General features: G+C 55.8%; 9 protein-coding genes across 9 annotated transcripts; 6 read left to right on the top strand and 3 right to left on the bottom strand.

Moving 5' to 3' along the window:
- Positions 1-776: 776 nt before the first annotated feature.
- On the top strand, positions 777-2,393 carry KVR01_006910 (uncharacterized protein; the record flags this gene model as incomplete). The annotated part of the gene is made up of 6 exons (XM_044789291.1): positions 777-1,004; positions 1,081-1,563; positions 1,617-1,704; positions 1,772-1,823; positions 1,863-2,242; positions 2,308-2,393. 6 exons carry the CDS (start codon positions 777-779, stop codon positions 2,391-2,393), a joined length of 1,317 nt encoding a protein of 438 aa, XP_044644341.1.
- Positions 2,394-2,636: 243 nt separating this feature from the next.
- Positions 2,637-7,307, top strand: KVR01_006642 (uncharacterized protein). The gene is made up of 2 exons (XM_044788805.1): positions 2,637-3,087; positions 3,176-7,307. Exons 1-2 carry the CDS (start codon positions 2,962-2,964, stop codon positions 4,346-4,348), a joined length of 1,299 nt encoding a protein of 432 aa, XP_044644073.1. The 5' UTR covers positions 2,637-2,961; the 3' UTR covers positions 4,349-7,307.
- On the bottom strand, positions 4,511-7,307 carry KVR01_006509 (uncharacterized protein). Its single transcript, XM_044781627.1, has 2 exons — positions 6,228-7,307; positions 4,511-5,898 (listed from the first exon to the last, which is right to left on the bottom strand). The coding sequence occupies exons 1-2, from the start codon at positions 6,452-6,454 to the stop codon at positions 4,617-4,619; spliced, it is 1,509 nt and encodes a 502-aa protein (XP_044643940.1). The 5' UTR covers positions 6,455-7,307; the 3' UTR covers positions 4,511-4,616.
- A 1,266-nt stretch (positions 7,308-8,573) lies between these two features.
- On the top strand, positions 8,574-9,547 carry KVR01_006603 (uncharacterized protein). Its single transcript, XM_044794243.1, has one exon. The coding sequence runs from the start codon at positions 8,748-8,750 to the stop codon at positions 9,249-9,251; it is 504 nt and encodes a 167-aa protein (XP_044644034.1). The 5' UTR covers positions 8,574-8,747; the 3' UTR covers positions 9,252-9,547.
- Positions 9,548-10,561: 1,014 nt separating this feature from the next.
- KVR01_006951 (uncharacterized protein) lies at positions 10,562-11,554 on the top strand (the record flags this gene model as incomplete). The annotated part of the gene is made up of 1 exon (XM_044794173.1): positions 10,562-11,554. The coding sequence occupies one exon, from the start codon at positions 10,562-10,564 to the stop codon at positions 11,552-11,554; it is 993 nt and encodes a 330-aa protein (XP_044644382.1).
- A 191-nt stretch (positions 11,555-11,745) lies between these two features.
- KVR01_006877 (uncharacterized protein) lies at positions 11,746-12,622 on the bottom strand (the record flags this gene model as incomplete). Its single annotated transcript, XM_044784772.1, has 2 exons — positions 11,746-12,257; positions 12,409-12,622. 2 exons carry the CDS (start codon positions 12,620-12,622, stop codon positions 11,746-11,748), a joined length of 726 nt encoding a protein of 241 aa, XP_044644308.1.
- A 1,130-nt stretch (positions 12,623-13,752) lies between these two features.
- Positions 13,753-17,281, top strand: KVR01_006601 (uncharacterized protein; the record flags this gene model as incomplete). Its single annotated transcript, XM_044786450.1, has 8 exons — positions 13,753-14,160; positions 14,265-14,407; positions 14,484-15,108; positions 15,176-15,240; positions 15,316-15,540; positions 15,614-16,188; positions 16,285-16,445; positions 16,559-17,281. The coding sequence occupies 8 exons, from the start codon at positions 13,753-13,755 to the stop codon at positions 17,279-17,281; spliced, it is 2,925 nt and encodes a 974-aa protein (XP_044644032.1).
- A 5,004-nt stretch (positions 17,282-22,285) lies between these two features.
- Positions 22,286-23,836, top strand: KVR01_006511 (uncharacterized protein; the record flags this gene model as incomplete). Its single annotated transcript, XM_044786536.1, has 1 exon — positions 22,286-23,836. One exon carries the CDS (start codon positions 22,286-22,288, stop codon positions 23,834-23,836), a length of 1,551 nt encoding a protein of 516 aa, XP_044643942.1.
- Positions 23,837-24,163: 327 nt separating this feature from the next.
- KVR01_006944 (uncharacterized protein) lies at positions 24,164-25,342 on the bottom strand (the record flags this gene model as incomplete). The annotated part of the gene is made up of 2 exons (XM_044793829.1): positions 24,164-24,987; positions 25,018-25,342. The coding sequence occupies 2 exons, from the start codon at positions 25,340-25,342 to the stop codon at positions 24,164-24,166; spliced, it is 1,149 nt and encodes a 382-aa protein (XP_044644375.1).
- Between the last annotated feature and the right edge of the window lie 1,808 nt (positions 25,343-27,150).

Here is a 27,150-nt window from a genome sequence, read left to right as displayed (position 1 = left end):
GAGTGCCACGACGAACAGTGCTACTCCCACGGCGACTATCAGAAAGAAAGCTCTGGGGTTCTTGGTCATGAATGTCATTGTCGTACCCGGCAAGAAAATGGTATTGAATATATATCTGCAAAACACATTGCTTCGCTGCCCAAATGCACAACCTGGGAACTGTTGCAGGGTATCTTAAAGACTTTGTATGTGCAGCTCAAGATCGGCTTTGTAAGACTACCGGGTTAAGCAACCGAGGAAACGGCCCACTTGGGGGGGGCTTGTGTCCCTTGATAACAGGCCAGAAATGTGTACATTACCCATAGTCTCAGCCATAAATTCCCGTTCATCGCTATCCTTGGCGTGTCTTGCTCGGATGGTATTCGCGATTGCGACTTTATGCCGTTTTTAATTCCGCGAAATACTTGAAATTGCGGGTGAAATACTGTCCCTGAACGCCACATAACTTCCCAGATGATGTTCAGGGGCACGGCAGTGGAACAAGCCACAAATGCCTGATTACCAGTGCGCGATACGTGTTCCTGATGACGCGACAGGATTCATCATAGCACCCCTTGTCACTATTCCGGATATCAATTGAGTTTCAGCGTTCCCTGGTCTCCGCGCAAGACGTCTCGATTTATCCATTGCCTAGGTCTCATTCTTTATGCTCTAGATGTCAGAGCCAGTCGCACATCGGCTATGATCATGTTGATTTAAAGATTCAGCACATTACACGTGAATTTGTTTCGTTTTAGCAGTTGTTATCCATCAGATAGTGGTGTGACTGTGCCAATATGTCATTCTATGGAGTCAATCTAGGTGTTCTCATTTTCTTGAATTCTGTACTCTTTTATCGGGAGCGGAAAAGCAAAACCACGACCCCGCCCTCCAAGGTCGACCTTGAGGACGATTCAGATGAAGAGCTGAAGGACGTTGACACGGAACCCGGCACGGGAGTGTTCGATTTCACGAGGCAGTATCTGGTTGGACATTTGCTGGCCTATGCCGCCGACTGGCTGCAGGTAGGCGGATCCCGTCCATCAAGTTCGCGAGCACCGACGGCTTTCTTCAGGGCTGACGGATTCCATAAACCCAAAGGGGCCGCACCTGTACGCCGTCTACAAATACGACAAGAAGCTTGCAGAGACTTATGTCGCCGCCCTGTACGCAACTGGCTTCATCTCCGCAGCCCTCAGCGGCGCCTTTGCCGGGCAACTGGCGGACAGGTTCGGCAGGAAGAAGGCGTGCCTTGTATACTGCGGCACATACGCGGCGTGCTGCCTGTCCATGCTGTCGGACAACATCCATGTCCTATTCGCTGGTAGATTCTGCGGAGGGATCAGCACCACGCTGCTTTATAGCGCATTCGACGCCTGGATGAACACAGAATACCACAGGCGCGAGCAGTGCTTGTCGCTGAGCACTCTGTACGGGCGGTTGACATTTTACAACTCGATCGTGGCCATCGGGGCTGGAATGACCGGAGAGGTACTGGTTTCTCTCACTGGGACAAAGATGTCGCCGTTCTTGCTGGCCGTGATGGTACTCGGCGGCACTGCCATGTGGATCAGCTTGACATGGGTAAGCCGGATGACCTTTCGTCGTGACTCCACGCAGCTGCTGAGGGATAACAGAGCGAGAACTACGGCAGCCAGGCAAATGATATGCCCGAGACTTCGTTCGTCGCGGTGGCACTTGCTGCTGTCAAGGAAATGTGGCGAGGTTTGTGGCATCATCACTAGGTATGTGAAGTGCTGGGTGATAGATGACTGACACGAGGTAACCCTAGACAAGCGCATCTTTGCCCTCACGACAGCGTCCTCATTATTTGAGTCTATGATGTATCTATGGGTGTTCTTCTGGTCGGCCGCAGTGATCAGTGCCCGCAAAGTCTCAGGAACCACGGAGGACCCGCCCTTCGGAATCATCTTCGCCAGCTTCATGTGCTGCATGATGGCAGGGTCGACCATATTCAACATGACTCGGCGCTCACACGATGTCACCAGCGCATCTTCCATCCTCAAAGCCGCCATAATACTTGCCAGCGTGTCGCTGTCGTCGGCCGTGATCACCCAGTCTCACGAGTACCTGGTCTTCTGGGCATTCTGCCTGGTCGAGCTGTGCGTGGGCATGTATTTCCCGAGCAAGGACTTTCTGAAGAGCAGGATTATCGAGGACAATTCTAGGGCCAATATCAACAGTATTATGAGGATGCCTCTGAGCACATTTGTCGTGTTGGCGCACTCGCTTGCCGAAGAAGGTTCGTCTGTTTGATGCTCTCCACCGCAGCCATCAGAACGAGTATGTCTGACCGCAAGCCTTTAGGTGATCATCATCGAAACAACGTGTTCGTGACATTTGGAGGGGCTCTACTCGTGGCTTTGGTCATCACTCATCGATATCTTCAATGAGTGAGCAAGCTGGAGCCACACTGCTGTAGGTTGATAGTTGAACGACTTGCATTTGAATGGCGACAGGGGCATTTGAATGACGGTCTCGGAGCATTCCAGCCATCCCTGGAGAGATGTCTTCACGTAGTTCGAAGGAGTGTAGAATGCATAAAAGGAAGCAAGTACCAAATATAAATGTTACGATCCTCGATTGGCGCTTGGCAGGCTTACATAAAGATGCATTCTAATGCTGCTGGTGACGAGCCGAGATTCAACACCCCTCCCCCAGTAAAAACTTGTTACAGAACTGCATACGCACCGAAATGGCTCAAACTTTATCTTTCAATGTCCATTTTAATGGATGACGGCAAGACGGCAAGATGGATCCAAAATTAGCAGCCGTGCTAGCCGGGCCTAGGCCGACACAGCTGGTTGCGGGATTGCGGCGGCAGGTCCACTTTATTAGTCCACCCTTTTCCAGGAAGTCGGCCCCCAGCCAAACCTTACCTCGCCGCAGACCCAAGCGACGTGTTCCAAGGACGGCTCCAGCAACGGCTCGACATGACACGACACAGCACAGCAGCACAATATGGCAGGCGTGGATGAGTACGGCCTCAGCGTCGCCCGCACCCGCGGCTTCAGGCTGGTCGTCCTGGCCGGCGCCGCCGTCATCGTCATCTGGGTGCTGGGCACTTCGCGACTCTTCAGCTCCAGCGTTCGTCTGGCCCCCATTGAGCCCCCATTGAGCCCCCTTTTCCCACCCTGTGCACCAGTACTGACATGTCCAATGCCCCCATGCGCAGGCCAGTTCGACCTCCCGCCTCATCCCCGTCGGCACCGGCGCAAAGGGACAGAAGAATGCACACACAACCACCGACACAACCACGAGCCCGACCTCGACCGCGCCGCCACGGGGCCCGCCCATAGTGGGCACCGGCGACGACTTCTTCGTGGTCGACGCCCTCCACCACGCCCTCAACCCCCCTCCGCCGCCGCCCCCTCCGCCTCCGCCTCCCCCGCCCAAGGTCCCCTTCCCGGACAACGTCGCCGTGATAATGGAGACGGACGTGGCGCGCGTCCCGAACCTGGTCCCCGTGGTCCTGCACTTCGCCAACGTCCTGGGGCCCAAGTGGCCCGTGGTGCTGCTGACGCGCAAGGACAAGTGGGTCGAGCCCGCGAGCCCAGCCTTCCGGCGCCTCATGGCCGAGAGGCGCCTGCACATCTACTTCCTGCCCGAGGCCACCACCTTCCCGGACCACCGCTCCGTCTCGGTCTTCCTGACCAGGCCCTGGTTCTGGGAGCAGTTTGAGAGCGCCGGCCGCGTGCTCATGTTCCAGGCCGACAGTATCGTGTGCGGCAACAGTGGGCGGTCCATCAACGACTTCCTGGAGTGGGATCTCATCGGCGCACCCGTCGCGGCGCAGTATGGCGTGGGCTACAACGGGGGCCTGAGCCTGAGGAATCCGAAGCTGGTGCTTGAGGTCGTCAGGGATCCTGCCAATGACTTTGCGAAGGACTCTGCCGATGAGGAACCGCCCGAGAAGGACGACCCTCCAAAGAAGGACCCGCCAAAGAAAGAGGAGCCACCCAAGAAACAAGAGCCGCCGAGCAAGCAAGGACCACCTGAACAACAAAAAGAAGCGCCCAAGAAGGAAGTTAAGCTGGTACCAGGCGACCTCAAGGGGGAAAACCAGGTCACTCGGCGGGAAGAAGAAGACACAGAAACGCCGCCGCGGGCCCCGAAACCAGTATGGATGAAGTTCGAAGACCAGTGGCTGTACATGAAGATGAAGGAGCGGGGCGCGAAGCTGCCGGACCAGGACGTCGCCGAGAAGTTCGCCGTCGAGACCATCTACTATGACAAGCCGCTCGGCTACCACCAGCCCTTCCGGTGGCTCAACGACTTCCAGAAGAAGCAGGCCATGGAGTGGTGCCCTGAGATCGGCATGCTGCAGGACGCGTCGCACTTCTTCTAGTAAGGGACCAGAGGAGGACGTTTGGCTGTCAGGTGGCTCATCTTTTTTATTTTGCTTTTTTGTTATCTGGTTTGAGGTTGGACCTCTTTTTTTTGTAGCATTGCACGGCGTCATGGGAATAGAGTCTAGAAGAGCCATCACCACTGGGGGGCGGCGGATGTATTGCTTGCTTGCTTGCTTGCTTGCTTGCTACACGCTGGGAATCAGAGAATCATTTGCTCCACCCGCTTCGAATCCACAGTCTGTCTTCATCGTCGTCTGGTCCTTGCTAGTCCACATACGACCCCGGAATGCTCAAGGTACTCTGCAGCGGCGGTCTCGTCGGCGCCGGACGGTCCTCCCGACGATCCCCAGTCAGGTGCACCGGCCTCGTGAGCACCACCGTCGCCCCGGACTTGGCCCTCGCCTGGGACTTGAGCGCCTCCTGGGCCCGCACGAGCCTGACCCTCGCCGCGGTGGGCGCCCGCAATGGCCGACTGCCTGGGCTTGCCACGGCTGGAGGTGTTGTCGGGCCGGCTGACCCGTTCACATCGTGCTGCACGTTGTGGTAGCCATTGTCCCGCGAGCCCCTGGTCAGCGGCGGCCGGGCAGGCGGCGGGTATGGCCCATGACCTCTACCACTATCACTGCTGCCACTGCCGCCGCCGACACCCCCTGCCGGCACCCAGTCCTCGGCTACGGTCGACAGCCGCGCCGCCCTCGACCTGTTGTTGCCGCCCATGGGCCCCGGGCTCGGACCCACCCCGGGCGTCGACACGGGCGTCGTGGCCCCGCTCCCCGCCGGGCTGACCCACCCGGCCATGGTCCTCAGGGCCCACCAGTCCTTGGCCCAGCCCCCGCCGCCTCCGGTCTCCGAACCTGTCTTCTCGGGGTCAGTGGTGTACTGCTGGTATGGCTGCTGCTGAGGTGGCTGGTACTGTTGGTGCATGTGCATGTGCTGCTGCTGCTGCTGCTGCTGCTGCTGCGAATACTGCGAATGCTGCGGATACTGCGGCACCTCCTTGGGCTCCGTGCACACCGGCGGCGGCAGCACGCCCGTCTTGACGGCAATGTCACTCGCGGCCAGCGGCCGCGGCCCGCCGATGCGCACCCTCGCCTCCGAGGTCTGCGAGGCCTCGCTGACCGAGTCGGCAATCTGCCGCTTGGTCCTGTCGTCGAAGCGGTTGAACGAGTACGAGGCCGACGACTCCTTCACGCTGGACGGCGGCGCCCTGGGCCCTCCGAGGTGGCCCCCTCCTGCTGCTGCTGCCCCGCCAGAGGCCGACGCATTGTGTGCCGCTGCGATGGCCGCCGCGTGCTGGGTGTGCGAGTTTGGCCGCGAGCCGTGGATGTTGTTGCTGTGGTGGCTGCGGGGCAGCGAGACGGCCGAGCCGCGCCGCGAGATGCTGTCCTCTGAGGTGACCTCGGGCATGGATGCCATGGCGGCCATGAGGTCTGAGACGCGGCAGGTGACGACGCTCGGGGGGCGGGAGTAGCGTGAGGTGATGTAGGGGAGGTCGAACGGCCGCGATGCTTTTTCTGCGACGCAGTTGATGAAGATCAGTATAGGGCTGTGAATAAGGTTTCGCCTGTTAGCAAATTTCCTCTCTCTCTTTTTCTCTCTCTCACTCGGTCCCTCTTCCCTTCATCTTATATTTCACCCACCCCGTTTGCTCGTCTACCTGATGCCCAGGCCCCCAGCCCAGCCTCCTGCAATGATCGACATCCCCGGATCAACCGGTGGGCCTCCCTCAGGGATCTAGATGAGGGGATCCACAATTCACGCTGCATCACAAGCTTTGGCCACCTCGCAAACCCCCCTTGCCCCCCCTCTTCTTCTCCCCAAAAACAGCCCTGTAGGGCAGGCAGGCAGGCAGGTAATCCGACAGGCAGGACTTACGTTGCAGAAGCACAGGCCACAAGATTCACGCAGGCCACAGGCGACGGGCCCTTGGATACCGAGACAGAGACGATGATGAGCGAGACGGCCCAGGCGATGAGGTCGATCCGGGCGACGACGATGGCGGAGGCCTGGAGGGGCTGCTGGACGGTGGGATGGTGGACGTGGCCGACCAGCTCACCCTTCCGCGCGGCGTGCAGGTGGAGGGCGACGTACAGGAAGCCCATGATTGACTGCTCATGTACAGTTTGGGGTTAGCAGCCGGCCGGAACGGGATCCTCACGGTGATACGGCATGCATCATGCAGCAGCATGCAGGCCACAGGACTGCAGCCGTTTGTTGTCCCGTCTGCTGGCCATGCAAGCGCCGTGTGAGATGTGACGGGAACGTACCGAGAACATGACCCAGCTCTGGCCGAGGCAGTCGTCCGACTCGACGTTGTGGCCGAAGACGAGCCCGGACGTGAGGATGGTGATGAAGCAGAAGATGAGGAGCAGCACCAGGTTTGCGAGCACCACCCAGTGCAGCTTCGTGATCGGGGCGTCCTGGGCCCGCCCCAGGACGTACGAGTCGCTGTCCTTGTCGTAGACATAGTCGTATGTGCTGGCTGTCGGTGATGGTGATGGCACATCCATGATGCTGAGCGCTCAATGGCTTACTTACAGGCCCGGCATGTCGAGGGTGAGAACTTCAGAAGATCATGAGCACCCGGCCTCAGATGCAGCGGCTCCCGTCAGCTCGAGAGAAGGCGAGACAGGCCGAGTGCTGCTGGTCCGGGGACGACGTCCCACAGGCTTGTTTTTCATGTTGATTTCATTTCCGGATCGAGTTCTCAGCTCGAGCCGTTGTGAGGTTGGAAAGTCGATGCTCCTAGGAAATGTCTTAGCGGGCGTAGGTGAGGGCGGAAGGGGTTGTGAGACAGAAGCATTCCTAAGGGCGGCGTTGCTCACGCAGGGAGCCAGAGAACCGGCCCATGGCCCGGCGGGATATCTACCTAGGTACACAGCATATAACGGGCGAGAGTCAAGCCAACGTCATAATACACCATGCGTTTATATGCTGCTAAACTCTGAGGCAAGGAGAGAAGATCACCAGGGTCGAGGATGATGCGCCCATGACATCTTCCCCCTGCCCAAATGGACAGATTCGAATACTGGTCATCCTTGGTCAGGGAAACATGGTGGCTAGTTACTACTGATGATCCTTGGCTTCTTTTTCGCGGACTACACATGCTACTTTGAATCTTGAAGGCTGTCCAGGGTGATCTTCGTGATTCAGTCTGCACCCCAGGAACAAGCTTCGCATTTCACGCTGGCAGGTGGTGCAGACCCACCCAAGGCAGGGAGGGCATCCACTTAGATGAGAAAGCCGGTGTAACCCGGCCCCACGGACTAACAACAGATAGGGCACATGAGGACCCTGGAGATGTCGCCAGCAGCGTGGTATTAGTAACATTCTGGGGGACTAGCCCGACACCGTTGACGGCGCCTTCAAGATATAACAGGCCAGGACGAGGCAAGAGAAGGGATTCTTGATACGAGTTGCTTTAATTGAAAAGCTCAGTTTCTTCTATCACTCTAATTCTGGGTGGAGAATCCAGCTGGTGCCGCAGGGGGTGGGTCTGGGGGGTTACCCTTCTCTGTTCTCTGTCTGCCCTTGGGAGCCGCCACGGATTTTCAACAATGCCTAGATGTATCCCATCCTTTATAAAATCTATGACAAGGGACAATGATCTAAATAACGCACTATTCCTCGTGGGAGCACCAACCGTGGCGAAGAGGGCGTATGCGTGGAGCCCCTGAGCGCGGGCCGTTGAGCCCGCGCAGACAAGCTCTGGGGCAAGCAGCGCTAACAAGCTCCACTTCGTTCGTCTCTCGCGTGCACCAGTAGCTGCTGTCTACACTAGGAATTCCTTATGGAAGGGAGAGTCCTTAGTCGACAGGTCAGCTTTAAGTGGTTTGTTTCGTTCTTGGTCCGGATACATCCCGAAGACGTACGGCGAAGCACAGAAGCTTAAGGCAGATAGAATATCGGCGGAGAACAGCTGAACTGATTCCGTATAGCATTGATTCCTGGGCCTCTCCAATTTTAAGACCAGGGCTCTTTTTCGCCGGTGCTCCAATCTTGAGAGAGCAAATACCGTATTTATTAGACGAGTCTTGAGACTTGTGGGTCCCCCTCGCCTTTAGTCGACCAAATCTCAGACTCGCCGAAGTTGTATTGTTGCGAGCTCAGGAGCAGGCTGCAGATAGTCTAGGCCGAAACTAGCAGCTCGCCTGCAGTCAGCCTCCAGGGCTGGACCCGGACCTAGGTGAGATGGATACCCACGCCACAACCCACGCTTCTGCCTATTCTGCCTATTCTCCTATTGAAATCTCTTCAGAGAAGACCAAGTATATAAGGCGAGTACAAGAGCGTGGTGAGGCCCGGCTGTCCGTCCCATCACACTTCGATATTGTGACTTACAGCTCCTTCTTTTGAAATTTCGTTGTCCTCACCTGCCCAGTCTCCTCCATCAACATGGTCCGCCTTCCTTCAGCCGTGGCGCTACTCGCTCTTGCTGCTTCAGCAGCGGCCCAGAAACTAAACTCGTGGCCGCAACATAATTACGGGGGCAACGGACTTGCAACAGACAGCGACACCAACACGGTCGAAGAGTACGACATTCCCGCGAGGTATGCCCTCCTCTTCAACCGCTGGATCAGCCTCAGCGGCTTCTACATCCAGTCTTCTGGTGACTTCATCACCGACTACTCGGTGACGGCCTTGATCGGCCCCTTTGGGCTCCCGCAATCGGTGGATGTTGGCCGGGTATGTGGGGCTACTGGGAATTTCACATACGTCCCCTTGGTAGACCCACAAGATGGGTCTTATGTGTGGTCCGACACTCTGTTTATCGAAGTCAGCGGTGCCAAGGGAAACTCGTCCACCGCCCGCATCAACGAAATCTGGCCCGTGTTCCCCGGCGACGAGATCTTCGACCCGGAGAACACTTCTCCGTGCCCGGCCACTGCTACTAAGTAGTCGCCATTGGGAACTCTCGCCCAGTGAAATTCAGTGTCACGAATTTACGAGGATGTTTGATATTGACGGAGCGAGCTTTGTAAGGAAACGACATTACTGTTCCAGCATGTCCAAGCATGGAGTGCAGAGGTGGATTGAGAAACAGGCACTGGTACCTACGAACTTGGCTGGTTGGTGGACTTACGCCAATGACCAACTCGCGAGAAGAAAGAGGACTAGATGGGATTGATACCAACGCTGAGCCACTATGGAAATTAGTAGAAAATACTTAGCTACAAATAATCGTTGAGACTAAAGGCTGTTGCTCATGTTTCTCTCAGTGAGATATCCCTGGTCGATCTCATGTTCCCGGCAGCCCAACTATGTAAATTCTAAAGTGGTTTGATATTGAAGTTCTGTTTCGAAATGTGTGTTCACTTTATTCGGTTACGCAAATTTTGAAAAGTGGTAGGTGGACACCCCATAACCTACACACCCAGAAGGTTACTGGTAATCCGGGACTGGTGAGCGTTTACCATTGTAAAGGCCACACATACAATTTAATATATGTCTGGGAATTAGAAACGAAACCACTTCTAGAACTTGTAAGCATTCTGAAGCCACTGAGCGGCATTCTTTCTGAACTCTTTGGGAACTCTAGGCACCCTTGATGGCCACCGTTTGGCATGAATTTATGAATTCTGTTTGTGCCCTTTATTTAGGTACCTAGGTACTGCTTTTGTTGCACAGCAGCATCATGCTCGTGTACCGAGATCTGGAACCTTGTATAGAAATTCTTGCTTCAACGTACATATGCTGCTTCGCAACTCTAGCATTGCAGCAAACCTGATGCCTCGCTCGTCTTTCCAACCTGTGACTTATCTCACTCGTCTTCGGCCCGGCCCAACTGTCCCAATTATACTGTTGGCCCTGCGCAAACGAGGGTCAGTCAGTCAGTCAGTCCTTGATGGCTCAGCTCTCGATAAACTTTAGGAACTACATCGATTGCAAACCATACATTCAATGCTTCCGGCACACTCAATCTCGGTCAACCGATTAGTTTCCGCTGGCGCGTTCAGTTTTAATGTTACAGCAGCCCCAAGACGGCCTAGCCTTGGACAACGCCCTCCCTGCACATGCCAGGTACCACGGGTACTCAAGTACGCAAGTAACTTCAACCCTGCACCTCATCTTACCGGCTTACATCCCCCTGAAGTAGGGCGCCCCGCCACCAGGGGCGTACCTGGCAAAAGCTTCCTTCGGCTGACGCTTATTATGCTTTGCCAACCTTGGAAAGCCGATTTATTCGGTCTCTCCACCCGTACAGATAGATGGTAGACCAACGCATCATCGTTGCGCCTGAAGATCCAACTCACATTCTCTGGCAACACCGCTCTTACCAGTTCATCGGCCGCAGTCCCATCTTCACAATGTCGGCTTCGGCAGCGACTTTCCCTCTATTTAGCGACTTCCCTACCGAAATCCGACTTGCCATCTGGCGCCAGTGTCTACCTCACCGCGTCGTGGAACTCGATAATCAGCCAGATGACATCATCTGGGACGAGGAGACGGAAGAAGAAGCCCCACCGTGTAGCAACAACGGGATGATCCAGCTGCGCAACAAGGCTCCTCCCCTCATCGCACGGGTCTGCCGCGAGTCGAGGCAAGTCGCCTTCGAGACCGGCCGCCAGTTGCCTGGATATCCCGACCCCCGCGACCCGGAGAACACCCAAGAGTTCGCCCAGTACATGGTCGCCAACCCGTGGCTCGACTCGGCTCGCGATGTCGTGCACATCAACTGGGACCCCGTGGCCGACATCGAGTGGCAGACGTACGACTGGGGCGACCCGGTCCGTTGTGTCATGTCGTATGCTGAGCAGACGACGATGCGCCGGGCGTCCATACGGCTCGGCCTGTTGCGCGCCATGAAGTCCCGTGTCGAGCCCCACGATCACTACAGATGGACCCGACAACAGCTGGCAGACCTGATGCGCACCCACAGCTCATCCCTCGACTGGTCTGTTGTCGTGAGGTCACCTATCGTGGTGCACGCCACTGGTACCACCGACACTGGTGGTTTGTTTGGCCTCCTGGGTGATGCTCCAGTTCAGCTTGTCGATGTACATGATCACACGAAGATCCAAAAGTTCATGGGGCTCAATGCTACCCATGGTATCACCATCAGCTCCCGTATTGAGCCCAGTGAACTGGTCGAGACTGAACAAGTACTGCGGGATGTGGTGGACGTGATTTTTGGGTCCGTGGAGGCTGCGCCTGCGCTGCATCCGGTCCTCATGTTCCGGCTTTGCAGGGAATATTGCTAATTGGATGTCTGATTGCTTCACCCTGATTAAAAGCCGATAGTGCATTGGGGGTAAATTACCAAAACCCAGGCCTGAACGAAGGGGCGTCATCGACGGCTTTCAGTGCTTTACCATTATCTTAGAACACTATCATAAAATACAAGAAAACCGAACACAGTCTAATACTATAAATGGAACCTCGTCAAGCCCAATCAACAATAGGGGCCTCCCCAAACACGATTCTCGAACTTCTCTACCCCTTGGATAGCATCCCAGTGCCTCTTCACCACCGCGGTCCTCCCCTGGCCCTTCCTCGGCTGGCTGCCCAACCACGACTGGAAGTCCTTGTAATCCTGCGCGAACTCGGAATGGCTCGCACTCGTCTTGTCGTGGTCCACATCGGTGTACGTTGTCCCGTCCTGCGCCGTCGGCGTGTGCGTGTCTACAGTATACGACCGGCCCTTTTGGTTCTTGAGGTAGTCGTTGAGCTCGTCGATGTAGTCCGTGCCCATGTCGGCGAGACGTGCCTCGTGGACGCCGACTATCGCGGTGCGGGACTGCTCGAGGCCTTCCTTGGTGATGCCCTCCCTGTTGTCGCCGTAAATGGTACGGACGTCTTGGATCTTGTCGGTGACCTTGGTAAGGATGTCGCTGAGACTGGGGTTGCCGCCCTTGGGGCCCGTCCACCAGCCACTCTGGAAGATCTTATCGGGGTCCTGGTTGGCTGTTCATGGCGGCTCATTAGCGGGACTCTCGCTTGACATTGACAAATTGGTGATTTTCATCCTTGCCGGAACTGCCTTGCACATAGGCTGTGACGACTACTGACAAGGATGGGGTGGAGGACCACAACAGATGAATTTTCTCCTACTTACGAACGAAGTCTTTCCCGCCGGACTTGAGACCTGCGAGCTCTTTGGCGGTCTTCGTTGCGTCAGGCCAGAGATCCGTCCCGACTGAGGTCTTCTGGCCAGGATCGAGCGTCTTTCCAGCCCTTTGCAGATAATTGACGAAATCATCAAAATGGCACGGGGCTGGACAACCAGGCGCTATCGAGTCGGCTCTTCGCCCATAAGCTTGAATGTCCATTTGATAAGCACTGCGAGAGTCAGTATGGACTACTATACGATATTGATTTCCGAAGTGGTCTCATCCGTAGAAGACTTACTACCACAAATAAACCGTCTAGTCACAGAAGAAATGGTTAGTCTCGTTGATGGCTCTCGACACGGTTCCAATGTTGCTGAAAGGCTCTATCAACGTTCACAACCCGAGGAGAAATTCACCAACCTGATAGGGAGATGCGAGCTTGCTGGCGAACACATTATGCCCGAGAAGGGAAAGCAAACAAGTGAGAGAAATAAGGAACTTCATGATGACACCCCGTGGGACCTGAATACACGTCGACTTCCTTTGCACGAAGAAGTCAATGTGAGCAGCTGGACTCAACTTCACAATACCCGTGGGCGCAATCGAAAAGCGAACGACACTGAGAAGAACCGAGGATGTTCAGGTTATCAGCCTTTTGTCGGATCTGATTTCTATCGGTCTACTATTGTGCGGTGGTAATGAAGGATGCGATGGCAAATGAGACAACCACAATCAATTCATATGGATTCCCATGATCCAGAGCTTACGCCGGTGTTAGACATTGACAATTCCACCAATCCGTGAACCCTTATTTCCACCATGTTGCTGCCTGCGATTGAATTTAGGGTAGGATTTGAAGACATTTTCAAACCCCTGAGCTCAGCCCTTGCGTCTAGAGGTCTAGAGCATAGGAGGACTACTACCGCTGACCACAAGCGCCAAGTCGCAAATTGCGGGAGCCAAGCTGCTACGATTATCCATGTCGCGAGTGGTCGGCCCTCTCCTGAGTGACGCCTACCGCAATTTTACAAGCAGGCAGCCTCGAAATCCTGCGAAATACTTCAAGCTTTGAGGTTGCAAACCAAGCAATACTACTGTAAGCACTAGGAAATGCATAACCATGGACACACTATAACAGAAATTGAGGGATCTGTAGCTGCAAGCAGGGAGGCCGAGACTAAGCAAAGGCAACACCATTGATGTAGATCGTTGCAGGTCACCACACGTCCGTGTGGGTATAAGGCAGCGCACGACCGCATATTCTGGGCTCTCGCGCACGCTGCAAGAGACCACGACCTCATCTTTCGTTTAGGAGTGTTGTGATTTTCTCGAGACACAGCAAGTCCAGGATGGCGACCTGCAAGTACACTCAAGTCCAAGCTGGCGACGGGTGTTGGGCCCTTGGGGAACGCTGCGGAATCTCCCAGGCCGACCTTGTCAAGTACAACCCCAGTTCCGGATTCTGTGACAATCTGCTCAAAGACCAATACGTCTGCTGCTCTTCTGGGTCTCTCCCCGACTTCTCCCCCAAACCAGACAATAATGGCAACTGCTTCGTCTACACTGTCGTGCCGGATGACACCTGTGACAAGATTGCAAAGGCCAACCACATGGAGTGGCAAGATATTCCCACATACAATGAACTCACATGGGGATGGACGAACTGTACGGGGCTCCAGAAGGGCCAGAACATTTGTTTGAGTGAGGGAATGCCACCGTTCCCTGCGGCTGTCAGTGGGGCTGTTTGCGGTCCACAGGTATGTCCTCCTGGCTCGTTATCTTGATCCTCTTAATCAGTGCCTGCTATTCCAGAGTCTCACGGTGCCACTACTGCTAACTGATTTATTCTTGGGGTGTATAGAAACCCGGAACGGTGAAGCCAAAGAACGGTTCGACTTGGGACTGGGCTGAGCTAAACCCATGCCCCTTGAATGCCTGCTGTGATATATGGGGCCAATGTGGTATAACGCCCGAGTTCTGCACAAATAGCACAGAAAGTGGCGGGTACGTCCTTGTTACAATCCTGTATCCGTTATCACACACCCTTTAGTCCTAAGACTGACATACAACCCCATCTTAGGGCGCCTGGTACGGCCAAGAAGGACACAAATGGCTGCATCTCCAACTGCGGCACCGAAGTCAACTCCTCCAGCTCGTCTGTTGAGGCACGGCGGATCGGCTACTTCGAGGCCTGGAACCTGAACCGACCCTGTGCCAACATGGATGTCTCCAAGATGACCTTTGACGGCTACTATACCCACGTGCACTGGGCCTTTGGCAACATCACCTCCAGCTGGCAGGTGGATGTGACGGGGCAGAAGGAGCAGTTCGACGGCCTGCTGAAGCTCAAAGACATCAAGCGCATCATGTCCTTTGGAGGCTGGGGGTTCTCCACCGACGCCTACACGCACCAGATTTTCCGCACTGGCGTCCGGGATGGAAACCGCCAGATCCTCGCCGCTAACATCGTCAAGTTCATCGTGGACAACGATCTTGAAGGCGTCGACTTCGATTGGGAGTACCCTGGCGCCCAGGACATTCCTGGAATCGGCCCTGACGCGCTCGACTCCGGGGACAATTATGCACAATTCCTGAAGCTTGTCCGACAGCAGTTACCGAAGGATAAGTCCATCTCGATGGCGCTGCCGGCTTCATATTGGTATCTCAAGGGCTTTGACCCGGTAACACAGTTCGAGGATTATATTGTACGTCCCAAGCCTAATGAACCCCCCCCCCCCTACGATTGCACAAAGAAGATTGACCTTTTTCTAGGATTATTATGTATTCATGACCTATGACCTTCACGGTCAGTGGGACTATGAAAACACTTTTGTCAAGTAAGTATTTATCCAATCAGTCGCCCCTTAGTCCGCAAATTTCTACATTATCCCAATACTAACAATATCATCAAGTCCCGGCTGTCCGAATGGCAACTGTCTTCGGAGTCACGTCAACAAGACAGAGACCGAGTACACATTAGCCATGGTCACTAAAGCTGGGATTCCCTCTACGAAGATCGTGCCTGGTCTTGCCCTCTACGGTCGTAGCTTTCAAATGTCAGACTCCTCGTGTAAAGGGCCTGAATGTACTTTTACTGGCAAGGAGTCAGGTGCCACCAAAGGATCATGCACAGACACGTATGTGGCACAAAGCCCCCCAAAACTGATTCCTCAACACAGCGGTCTTGCTAAAATATTTCTTATGGAATAGTGCCGGATATATCTCCAATGTGGAGATCCAGGCCCTTATATCACAGGCCAACGGCGACAATCCTGACGGACTCACCATCTCCCAGTACAAGGACGAGGGCGATATCCTTATTTACAACGACAATCAGTGGGTCTCGTGGCTCACGCCCGAAAGCTACAACGAGCGCAAGGCGTGGTACGACGGCATGAACTTTGGCGGCAGCGTCGACTGGGCTGTCGACCTGAACCGTACTTACGGCAATAATGGCACGGGAGACCTACAAGAGTCTGATGACGATTGGGAAGAGTATACACCCTGCCCAACCAAGCTTTACAATAATCTGGACGACTTGCTCGGAGCCTCAGACCTGCCGGTACATTGTGTCGCACAGATGACGCTCGACACCCTCATCAAGATGCTCGATGACGCGTATAACCACTATACGGATGTGAACAACGGATATGATGAGATGTTCGGGTACTACGTGACCTACATCGAAAAGATAGTGCCGGCTGTGCTCGATAATGCATTCATGTGGAATATGAGCATTACGAATCAGAATGCACTTGTTCCTGAAATTGGCTACGGCATGCAGTGTAAGTTACCCCCCCCCCTTTTCCCTATGGCCCTCTTGAGTCCAAAGCCTAGTCAGACGTAGCGTTGATATAAGACTGACCTCTACCCATTCTTAGACTTTGACTGCCAGTTCCCTGAACAGAAGGACTGGGTGTCCTGTGCAACCTGGGATGATCACCTTGACTCGCTTTTACGCTACCTCGACGCAACAGAGCTGCGCCTGCGCGATCACGACGGATTTGCCAAGGCTCTTGCAACGGCGGGCCTACTCGAGGATGTAAGTCTCTCATCAATATCAGAATGCCCCCGTTCTCCGCCCCCTCCGGCATTTCCAGATATCTCAGGAATGTCGAGCATTTTCCAGATGTCAATTACTTACTTGCGTATCAGTGGGTCGACTTTGGCGACTACAAAATCCACCGCACCAACAATAACGACCGCCCGGCACAGTCATGGACTCTGAGCTTCCACGGGTGGCCGATCCGCAACGAATCCATGGTGGTAAACAACCCCAAGGACATCGTCACCAAGGGCCTCCCCAACATTCCAAGCCTACGCCAGGAGATGGTCGCGAGCATGCTGGAAATCATGGGCGGGAGCTGGGCCGGGGGGGACTCGCGAGATGCCGCGCTCGCGTACGCGCCGGCCGTGTTCATGCTGCAGCAGGCCGTGGACAGCATGGCGCAGGCCAAGGAGCTCGGCGCGCAGGAGGAGAAGACCGAGGAGGAGGAGGAGCGCAAGCGCAAGGAGAACCTCATCCTGCTCATCATCGGGGTCGCGCTCATGTTCGTCCCCGTCGTCGGCACGGAGGTGGCCGCCGCCCTGGGGCTGACCAACATCGCCCGCGTCATCGCCGTGGCGGGCGAGCTGGGCAACGCCGCGTTTGCGACGTACGAGACGGTCAGGGACCCGGCGTCCGCCATCGTCAACATCCTCGGTATGCTCTTTGGCGTGGGCCAGATCGCCAAGGCGGAGCGCAGCGCCACGGGAATCAGGGGCGTGGCGGCGTGGCGCAAGGGGATGAAGTCGAGCGAGATCTCGTCCATGGGCAGGTTCTTCGCGGACGGGGACTCGAAGGTGCAGACTCTACTTGGTAAGGTTTGCAAGCTTTGAAGGAAACCATTGGTATCTGAACTTGGCATTCCTCAATATCTCCTGACCTTGTCATCGACATAGTTCAAGACCTTATCATGGGGGCTTTGTCGTATACCACGACAGATTTGAGCAGCAGCTCGCATTTTTTTTGTTGTAGAATATTAAAATTATAGATTTCGTTATTGAATTCCACAAATGCACAATGTCCTTTATCCTCACCCTCCTGGTGTTTAGAATCAGGACTCTGCTTTTAAAAAGGTTTCATCCGCGGCTCACTGGCATCCTGTGGGATTTGTCAACTTGTCGGTCATCCGGTTTTCTTTCAGTTCGATCCTGGTTGGGCTACTTCTTAAAATGGAAGCATTCTGGAATTGTATTGAGGAAAGTGGAATGAGTCTACCTAGTAGGTACTCACAAAAAGGGCCTAGTTCGTCAGTAGGAGAACCCGGCAGAGGGCCATCGTAGCCTTGCGCCTTCCCATCCACCCGGTCCCTCACCATGCGCTTTTTGAGCTCTGGTATGGGCCTGTGGTATTTTTGAAACTTTCCAGTCTTTAGTCTTTGGGGTACGGCGCCATTGTCCCAAGTTTCCAGTTTGGTTCCTCTATCAAGTTTGCCTTTCCCCTTCTGTTATTAGCAGACCAATTCTCCTGTCATAGTTAGCAAGGGCGATTATTGGAGCAGTGAGAAGTACCATATAAGACAATTTGTGTACTCTAAGCTTAAAGGATTAAAATTATAGTTCAGTACTTATATATTGTTTATAGAATGTGTACTTAGGTAGCCTTTTAAGAGGGAGAAAAAAGAAGAGATTGGAAATTCGTGTACCCAAAATCGGAAGGTATATACCCTCCCTACTATTCAGCCATTCAGAACACAGAGCCTTAAAGTCTCTATAACTTTACCAAATAAGCGTTCTTCACGATTAGGGACTATAAATAGGGCGGGTTGGTCCTCTAGGAACTTGGGTCGTGCCTACCAGCCCTACTCACGGCCCTCCGCTATACTTCACGCTCCGGGGCTCACCCCCTTCACCCCAGCCGGCCCTTTCATATAAGAAAGAAGTCTTCTTATATAAAATACTTTCTTAGTCAGCAGAGGGTACGCACCTTCCGATTTTAAGTACATAAATTTCCATTCTCAAAAAGAAGAATGTACCAGTTATGAAACTCGCTCTTGGGTGTATCGACAAGCGCCAAAATGTTCATTACTGATGTTCCACCGAGACCATCGCTTCTACACTAGGCCCAACATTTTACTTTTTCTTCTCCCACATTCTCACGGGGGACTTTCATGTGTATCTAGTTATAGGCCACTTCATCACAGCGCGTGGTTATTAAGCCCGGGTATGTCAATTCTTGGGTCAACCCGGCAATCCAAGCCAGCCTCGATGGCAATAACTCTTGAATTGACAGATTCGAATTCAGATTCCACAAATTTTGGTCCAAATCTCGCTTGGCTACAATGCTGTTGGTTTGATGACACTTGCGCGAGGCAACATTGAGTATGGACTTGCCGGGCACTCCTCGAGGCCTTTCCCCACAAAGTGCCAAAACTGAGGAAAATGGCTCATGGAACGAGCCAAAAACAGTAAAAATGACTGCTTTCATTTTCTACTTGACCTCAGTTTGAATTACGTTAGCTCATGATCCTGTATTCACTGTTCGGGGTGTTATCGAACCAACTGGAGTGCACCGGCATACCCTAGTGAGTTCCAACAACACCGAAAGTTTCCTGGGCAAACAGATCGGCTCGTTCAGAAAAGAGGTCGACAACCAGTTCCTATCAAGAATTAGGAATCCGTGAAGTAGGACGCTTCATTGGGAGTATGTTACACGCCACCCCATCTCGGAACGGCCCCCAACATGCCCAGGTGTGCAACCTCCACGGCCTTTCGGCACCTCTGACACGGAATACTTTGAACGTGAAAAAGCAGTTTAAATGTCAGCTGAGCGAGGTGCAGGGCGAAAATAAGGCCCCCGACCAATAGCGGATTGTGTTTTGAATTGTTACAGTCCTTGGCCAATCCTTCGCATCGGGTTCTTCCACACCTAGGTACTTAGTTATATATACTTTTTCGTGGTTCCAATGGTGCTTTCTAACCTCGTTCCTTGCACCTCACTCTCAAGCAACACCGCGTTTCATTGAATTATCCTACCCACCTAAAGAGCCAGGCAGTCAAATGGCATCGCCGACGGCGACGCAAGGGCCCGCCACTGTGTACATTACGCGAAACATCATCGGTCCCCTGACGACAGTGTTCACAGCACCAACAGAATGCGGCATCGCCGCTATCATCAGCTCCCAGAGATCGGCGTACAGAGCCCAGGAATGCATCGTCGATAGCCTACTCGACGCCTCAACTTGTTGGCCGCAGGCGACGGCTGCCGCGCCGTTGAAAAGCCCGCCCCTCAAGGGCTGGGGATTTTACTCGCCGGGGATCTCGTGCCCCGCTGGGTATACCAGCGCTTGTTCTGCCACGCAAGGGTCCAGCACGGGGTGGGAGATGCAGTTCGCGATGGACGAGGGGGAAACTGCGGTTGGTTGTTGTCCGACGTACGTCAACTGGTCCTGCGATGTGGACTCGACCACTCTCTTGCGTTGCTTGTCGAGTCCTAAACCCTGACGATTGGACCTTTACAGTAGCTACAATTGTGCGAGTTTTGGGAATGGCCAGAGCTGCATGCTGACCGGCTCTACCACGTTCTTGACGGCTCATTGTGGCGGGGAGGGCAGCCTTGTCGATACGGGCTACGCGACGTTTCCCCTCATGTCTACGATCACTAAAGCGATCACTTCTGGGGGAGACTCGTTGACCACCTCCACGGTAAGCCTCAACATTGTGGCACCAATGATCCAGATTAACTGGAGGAGCGAAGATTTGGCAGCTTCATCTCAACCAAGCCCTTCCATCGTGTCTTCTGGTACAAGCACCAGCACGACTTCGAGCAGCTCTGCTTCAGCTGGCACCCAGAGGGTGTCTTCTCCGACAATTTCGAACACAAGCCCGGTTCCAAACCCGGACAACTCCATCTCGGCCGGAGCATTATCTGGTGCGGTAATTGCAGGAGTGGTATGTCTTGTTGCTATTGCGGCAGCAATATTTTTCTGGATGAGGCGGCGGAGAACTCAGAGCCGCATCAATAATGATTTAGTGAAGGGGACGGTGAGTGACAGGAAGCATGGGGCACACGGGGCTGTCTCTGAGCTGCAATCGGTTGAGCGCTCACTTGAGCTCCCGGGCTTTCGGGAGCCCAGCGAGCTTTCCGGGTATCAGAGGCCTGTCGAGTTGTCAGCCTCACCGACTATGCCGCATAACACAGTGCGACACCAGGCCTAGCGAGTGTTTAGCTATCAGTCATAGCCGGGGAGCCCGAGTGATGGGGCAAGAGGGAGTAATTTGAGCAGTGGTGGTTCGAGAACTATGGTTGCTAAGTGAAAGAAACCATTGAGAGGCCGACTCTAGATGCCCATGGGTGTTGTTAGCTTGAGTCCAAGGTAAAAGTGGGTTGGCGGCGCCGGACTTGGATGGTGCTGTCCATCAAACTGTCGAAATTAATTCGACAGTTCGAAGGCATCAATGATACCCACCTGAGCACCTCGCGTCCTGCCAGCTGTGGAGGGCCACTCGAGCCGGGTGTTCCTGTGTCAGATGGGAGAACGGACAGTCTGCGGTCAAGGGCAAAACAGGGTAAAGTCAAGAGTGCATTTGGAGGTGCGAGTGTCCGATTTGTGTAACCTTTAGCCAAAATCCAGGTACTGTTACTCGTCGGCACATGTGTGGAACCAAGCTGACATAATCACCCCAGATGCACCAGGGATCGGGGTACCAAGGTACCAAGCACACGCGGCAACACGGCGATTGGCGTTCAAGCTCCCGTCCCAGTTTCAGGCCCAAAAGTCGGCCGCCACCCAGACCTCGCTACCCAGACGCCAGCTTGCCCAGGCACAGCTCTGAAGCTCCTCGGCAACGCGACACATGTCGTCGCGTGGGGATTCAGGTGAACCACCACGCGGCGACGGTAATGGAAATGCCATGATCTGTCATGGGAAACTGCTGATCTGCCAGACACTAAGAAATATTAACAAGTACGGCGAACAGGCACCCACGCCCCAGAGTCCGAGTCCAGGCCTCCTGCAGGGCGATGGAGAATGCACCGACGCGTGAACCCGATGAACGACCAGGGGTGCCGGCAAGGTCAGAAGCGCCGTCCTCGAATCACGATGCCAATGAACCCACCCCGGCGGCTACCCAGACAACAAGAACGCCCACCACCCGGAATAGACCAGGAGCTGCAGCCGCTGGCGATTTCTGCCTGCCTGCCAGCCAGACCCAGACTGGTTCATCAGAATTGCTCCTTCTACTCTTCTGCATCGCTGCCAACTAACTGCTTGTTGTTTGAGGTCTAGCGACAGCGACAGCGACGGCGACTGCGACGGCAACAGTGACATCCCGCCCAGTTTCATCGACTGTTGCACTGCCACCTGCAAGATTGAAGAAGACCTATTCTCAGTCCTCGAGGGTTTCTGGCCTGGTGCAGCTGTGTGTGTCACCTCACCCTTCAATGGCATTGTCTATTCATCTCCTATTGTCTGTTGTTTAAACCCGTCAGCCCACTCGTCCATCCAACCCGTCCCAATCCATCCCAGCTGCGCCTTATTCAGGCCATTCTCGCCTCCGACAATAAGCTTCGTCCCGCAGACCTACCAACAGCGGGACCCACACGCCTGTCAATCCCTAACCATCCTATTTTTCCCTCGCCTTTGCCTCCGCCCGCCCTCCCGCCCGCTGCTGGCCTGCATTGTTATGACCCATTCAGACACACGCCCGCGCCGTCTCATAGCCATCGCAGGGCGTCCCTGAATACACGAATAGGTCCTTTGTTTTTACCCACATAATATAAGGTTACAGCATTATCCTGGACCCGCTGGCTTCGGGCTCGACTTGCTCCTTTGAACCCTCTTGCGCCAGCTGAGGCCTCATCCGAGAGAACAAGGGAACTGACTCACATTCTTCGACACCATGAAGCCCTCAGCGATACTCACATTATCAGCCTTGAGCTGTCAGGCCTCAGCCAGGTGGCTGGCCGCCTACGCCCCAGAACCAGTCATAGACCTCAGAGGCGGCGACCTGTCCCGGCCAACCCAACCAGCAGACGTTTATGAGTACCAAGAATACGCCCCCGAGCCAACACCACCACCATCCAAGGCCGTTGTGGACCTGCTGCTTCACAGGCGCCAGAGGACAGACTCGGGCTCATCATCAGATAACACCTGGGAGAACGATCAGACCTGTGGCTGGTTCTCAGGCATCTCCTCCCGGGCCTACGACTGCCAGTCCCCACTCACCTGCTCCACCAACTCCGAGGATGTCGTCGCCTGCGCCACCGACGGCCTCGAGCAGTTCTACACCGTCTGCCTCAACTACGAGGCCGTGCAGTCTAGCAAGTGCACGTCCGCAGGGCCGCAGACGGGCTGCTGCCAGAACGCCGACGAGCCCGAGTGCGGCACATATGTCTGGACGGGCACGCCCGCGCGGTCCATGTTCAAGTGCTTCGCCACGGCCACCCTCATCTCCATGCTGGACGAGCCACAGTTTGTCATCGACGCGTCGCGGTCCTCGGCGTCGGCTAGCTCCTCGAGCGCCGCGGCCGCCTCCAGGTCGTCGGCCGAGGCTGCCTCACGGAGCCGCGATGGGCCTTCGACCGTGGTTGCTACTACCACCGCGGCGGACGGGTCCACATCGACGGTGACGTCCGTGATTGGAGGCCAGGCGGGTGCCAGTGCAGGTGCGGGTGCAGGCAGTGGAAATGGAAATGGAAATGGCGGCGGCGGCGGTGGAAATGGCGGTGGCTCCAGCAATGGGGGTGCGATTGCAGGCGGCGTCGTAGGCGGTGTTGCCTTCCTGGCCCTGCTGGCCTTTCTTCTGTGGTATCTCATGCGCAAGAGCAACAAGTTCTCCTTGTCCATCTGCGGCGGGAACAGGAAGACCAGGAAGGAGAAGAACGTCGACGGCCGGACTTACAACAAGAACAACGTCAAGAACAACGTCAAGAGCGACAACAGGGCCTATGACGAGCGGTCCTACAGCAACAGGAATTCGTACGACAACAGGGCCTATGACAACGCGAGGTCGTACGACAACCACGCATACAGCGGTCAGGCCGGCGCGCCCAACCAGAACCCGAACTCGGGCGCCACACAAGGTCCTACGAATCAGCAATTCCACTTCCACATGGATGACGGCCGACAAGGCCCATCGCCCGACTCCCGGCCCCCTGTTATGCAGGAGCCGTCACCAGTCCACCTCGCCGGTGCGGTAGCAGCAGCAACGGCCCCCGCCCTGTCGCGGCGTGAGCAGCGGCGTCTAGCAAGGCAGCAGCGCACGCAATCGGACGAGCTGGACCCAGAGAAGGTGGAAATGGAGCAACAGGCACAGGGACAACAGGGCCAGCCTGACAATGTCCATTCTCACCGATACCATCCGTCCTCGGGTCAGCGGTATCCAGACGCGCCACCCCCAGCTCCCAAGGCCCAAGGGCCGGATATGGACTTTATCGGGCGGGGGATGTGAGAGGTGATCGATTTCCTAGGTGGTTTCAAGGCGTCAAGGATAGACTGTTTGTGATGGGCTGTGGTCGGGAGACAGGACGACGCGATGCAGCAAGATGATAATAAGGCTGAACTTGAATATCGCCAGTGTCTATAGATATTGCATGATAAATATTTCCAACATGATCTTTCAAACTTGCCATTTTCCCAGCCCTGCACCTGCGTCCCAGGTGACATGTCACAAGTATAGACTGTTGGTCACCGGCAACAAGGACCCACTTGCCTCGGAGCCACTCATGTGTTGGCCGATCGATGAATGATCTCTCCAACTGCATCTCCCAAAACCCACTTACAACTTGCTATCCTTCCTGTTCAAGAAGTGCATGTTCACCGGCGTGATGGCCCCCCGCCCCCCGAGCACAGCCATGATGTTCCGCATGGCCAGCTCCTCGAACCCGACGTGCGTCTCCACGGTGCCGCCGGCGTTGTGGCACGTCAGCAGCACCCGGCCCGGGTTGACGGCCCCGCCGTCGGGCCCGACCCTGCCGCCCTGAGCCCCCGCGGCGGCGACCTGCTGGGGCCCGGCGAACGCCAGGAGCCGCGGCGAGATGCGCGGCTCGTCGGCAAAGACGTCCAGCGCCGCGGCGCCGACGCGCCCGCTCTCGAGGGCGTCCGCCAGCGCGTCCTCGTCGACGAGCGAGCCCCGGGCGACGTTGACGAAGCGGGCCCCGGGCTTCAGGGCGGCCAGCGCCTCCCGGCTGATGAGGGGCGTCCCGTCGGCGCTGGCGGGGGTGCACAGGACGGCGCAGTCGCTCGCGGCGAGCAGCGAGGCCAGGGTCGGGTGGTAGGTCAGCCCCAGCCGGGCCTCGTCGGCGGCCGGGCGGCGCACGATGTCGTGGTAGTGCAGGACCATGCCCATGCTCGGGTTGCCCAGCTTGGCGGCGACCAGCGACCCGATCCTGCCCAGGCCGACCAGCCCCAGGGCGTGGCCGCGCAGGTTGTGGCTGTGGTAGACCTCGTGGGTGTGCGAGAAGCGGAAGGCGGCCTCGGCGGCCTCGGCGGCGGCGCTGCCCCCGAGGAGATGCGGGACGGTGGCCGCCGCGATGCCCCAGGGGAGGTGCCGGAAGGTGCTGATGACCAGCGCCACGGCGAAGTCGGCCACGGCCTCTGCGGCTGCCAGGCCGCCGTTGCAGTAGATGACGCCCCTCTCGCCGAGCAGCCTGGTGTCGGCCCAGTCGAAGCCGGCGCCGGCGCTGGCAAACACGCGGCAGCTCGCGGGCAGCAGGGCGATGAGCTCGGCGTCCCACCGGCCCATCTCGCCGCCCGTGGACCAGAAGGGCCGGAAGATGGCGGCGAAGTCGCCCCACCTGCGCTCCCGCAGCGCGCGCATGAACTCGGGGCGCTCGCGCTCGGCGGCGCTGGGCCGGATCACGTCGTAGGCCGACGACAGGGCCGCGTACGTGTCTGGGTTGTATTTGACCGGGTCGCCGATGTGCAGCACCACCGCCTTCTTCCCCGGGGATGCCATCTTGGCTTGAGTATGCGGTATTGGTATTTGTATTGGTTGATTTATACGGCGACGGGTTACACGATCGGGGTCAACGATATCGCCACAGATCCCACCTCTTCGCTCAGAGGAATGAGATTGATCTGTAGGGTTCCGAACAGGATGGCCAGAGGAGCATGAGTGTCGGTGAGTGTGCTCGACAAGACCATGCAGGGGAGGGACTTCAGGAGGGACTTCAGGAGGCCTGTCTCGATAAGGTGTCACGCAGGAGGGAGGCCCTATCACTCAACCTCCAGGGCTGCCACTCGATTGGACCGATGCAGCACCGAGGTTCTGCGGCTCATAAGGGTTCAACCTGCAGGCGCGTAGCAGGGCGACGATTTGATAATGCAGCTGCAGGCTGGACAACGGTACCGACGGGTGTCACCGCCTGCACGCCGTGGCCATTCGAACCTGGCAACCTGGGCAGTCCTGAAGTCCCATTGCCCACTGGGAACTTATACCACCCGGTAGGAACAGCACTGCCATGATGTCGATCTCCCCTCACGATCGCCATGATCCCCACGAGAGTGGTTGTAACGGACGTCGCACGGCTGGCAACATGTTCTGTCCATATGGCATGCTGCTGAAAACAAGGTGTGAGTGCTGCTGGGTTGCGTTGCGTCGCACCGCCAAGAGACGCGGGTAGTTTGGCCAGATTGGATCAGGTTGTCAGGGTGGGAAGGAAAGTCTGGGCCCTCGGTTCTGCCCCGATAGGGTCATTTCCCCCGTGGCTGCAACCGAGCAGGGGCGGCCCCCAAACCTGGGGTAAAGATTTCCGATCGTGGGGGACGGTGAAACGAGCCTCGTTCTTGACTGCCGACGACAGCGTTGAGGGTACGCTCAAAGGCTGGCTTTAGCTTGAAGAAGAACGACGCGTGGATTGGCAGAGTCAAGTAGTGTGTGCCGAGTCGGACCAGTTGACGTTGGATGGCAAAGTCTCAGAGACCTGCAAAGACCAGCCAGCTGCTCATTCATCCACGAATCCGTGGTCCTTGGCATGTCGAGCAGAGAGGGCTGCCTTCCACGCGAGGGACTGGCTAATATTGAAGTCGCATCGTCTCATCAGGTCCACTCAGGTGACTGCACTGGCTCGCTTCCCTTTGCTCTTGGTCTTACTATGCTATTTTCTGGGCACCTGAGACTCTGCACAGTTGGACCGTCCACTGCGCTTCACACAATGCGTTGGAGAAGCAAGTTTTGACACAATCTTATTATTAGTCAAATACATTTCCTAATGGAAGAATAGAAGACCGGAACGCCGTCCCTGCCACTGCTGAGTTCCCTCCCCCTAACATCATTGCTGAAATACACGTAGGGCCACAACTGGCCGAAATGAATGACCTTTGAAAAGAATTGTGGTGTAGGGTATGGCGCTCTACTCGCAAGTCGGCGCTGGCTAGCTTGTCCAGCTCGTTGGGAGGAATCTCCATGTTGCACTTTCCGGCTTTGCAGACACCATGTTGCTGCAGGTTGGCCACTGTTCCAGTGCGTGCCCGTCCATCGCTGGCTGTGCACACCACTTGTCAGCGTGCGGTCGGACGAAGGAGTGATAAAGAAGAGGCGTGCATCACAATCCACAGTAACGTACCGGCTGTTTTGGCTGGGTTAGTTAGCGAGTGTGGCCCCAGCCACGAAGACCGTGACGATCCAAGCGATGGTCGAGAATCACATCTGATGAATGATTGTTGCCGGCTACACCTGGGTAGGTGGTGTGGAGGGAATGTCTTAAGCCTATGGGAGGCTGGACGGAATGAACCAACTCGGCTCGAGAAAGAATGATGAGTTGT

Source organism: Diaporthe batatas (genome assembly GCF_019321695.1).
Source record: "Diaporthe batatas strain CRI 302-4 chromosome Unknown Contig00007, whole genome shotgun sequence".
Lineage (NCBI taxonomy): Eukaryota > Fungi > Ascomycota > Sordariomycetes > Diaporthales > Diaporthaceae > Diaporthe > Diaporthe batatas.
The sequence above is the reverse complement of the archived record's forward strand: the minus strand, read 5'-3'. Positions and strand labels throughout refer to the sequence as shown.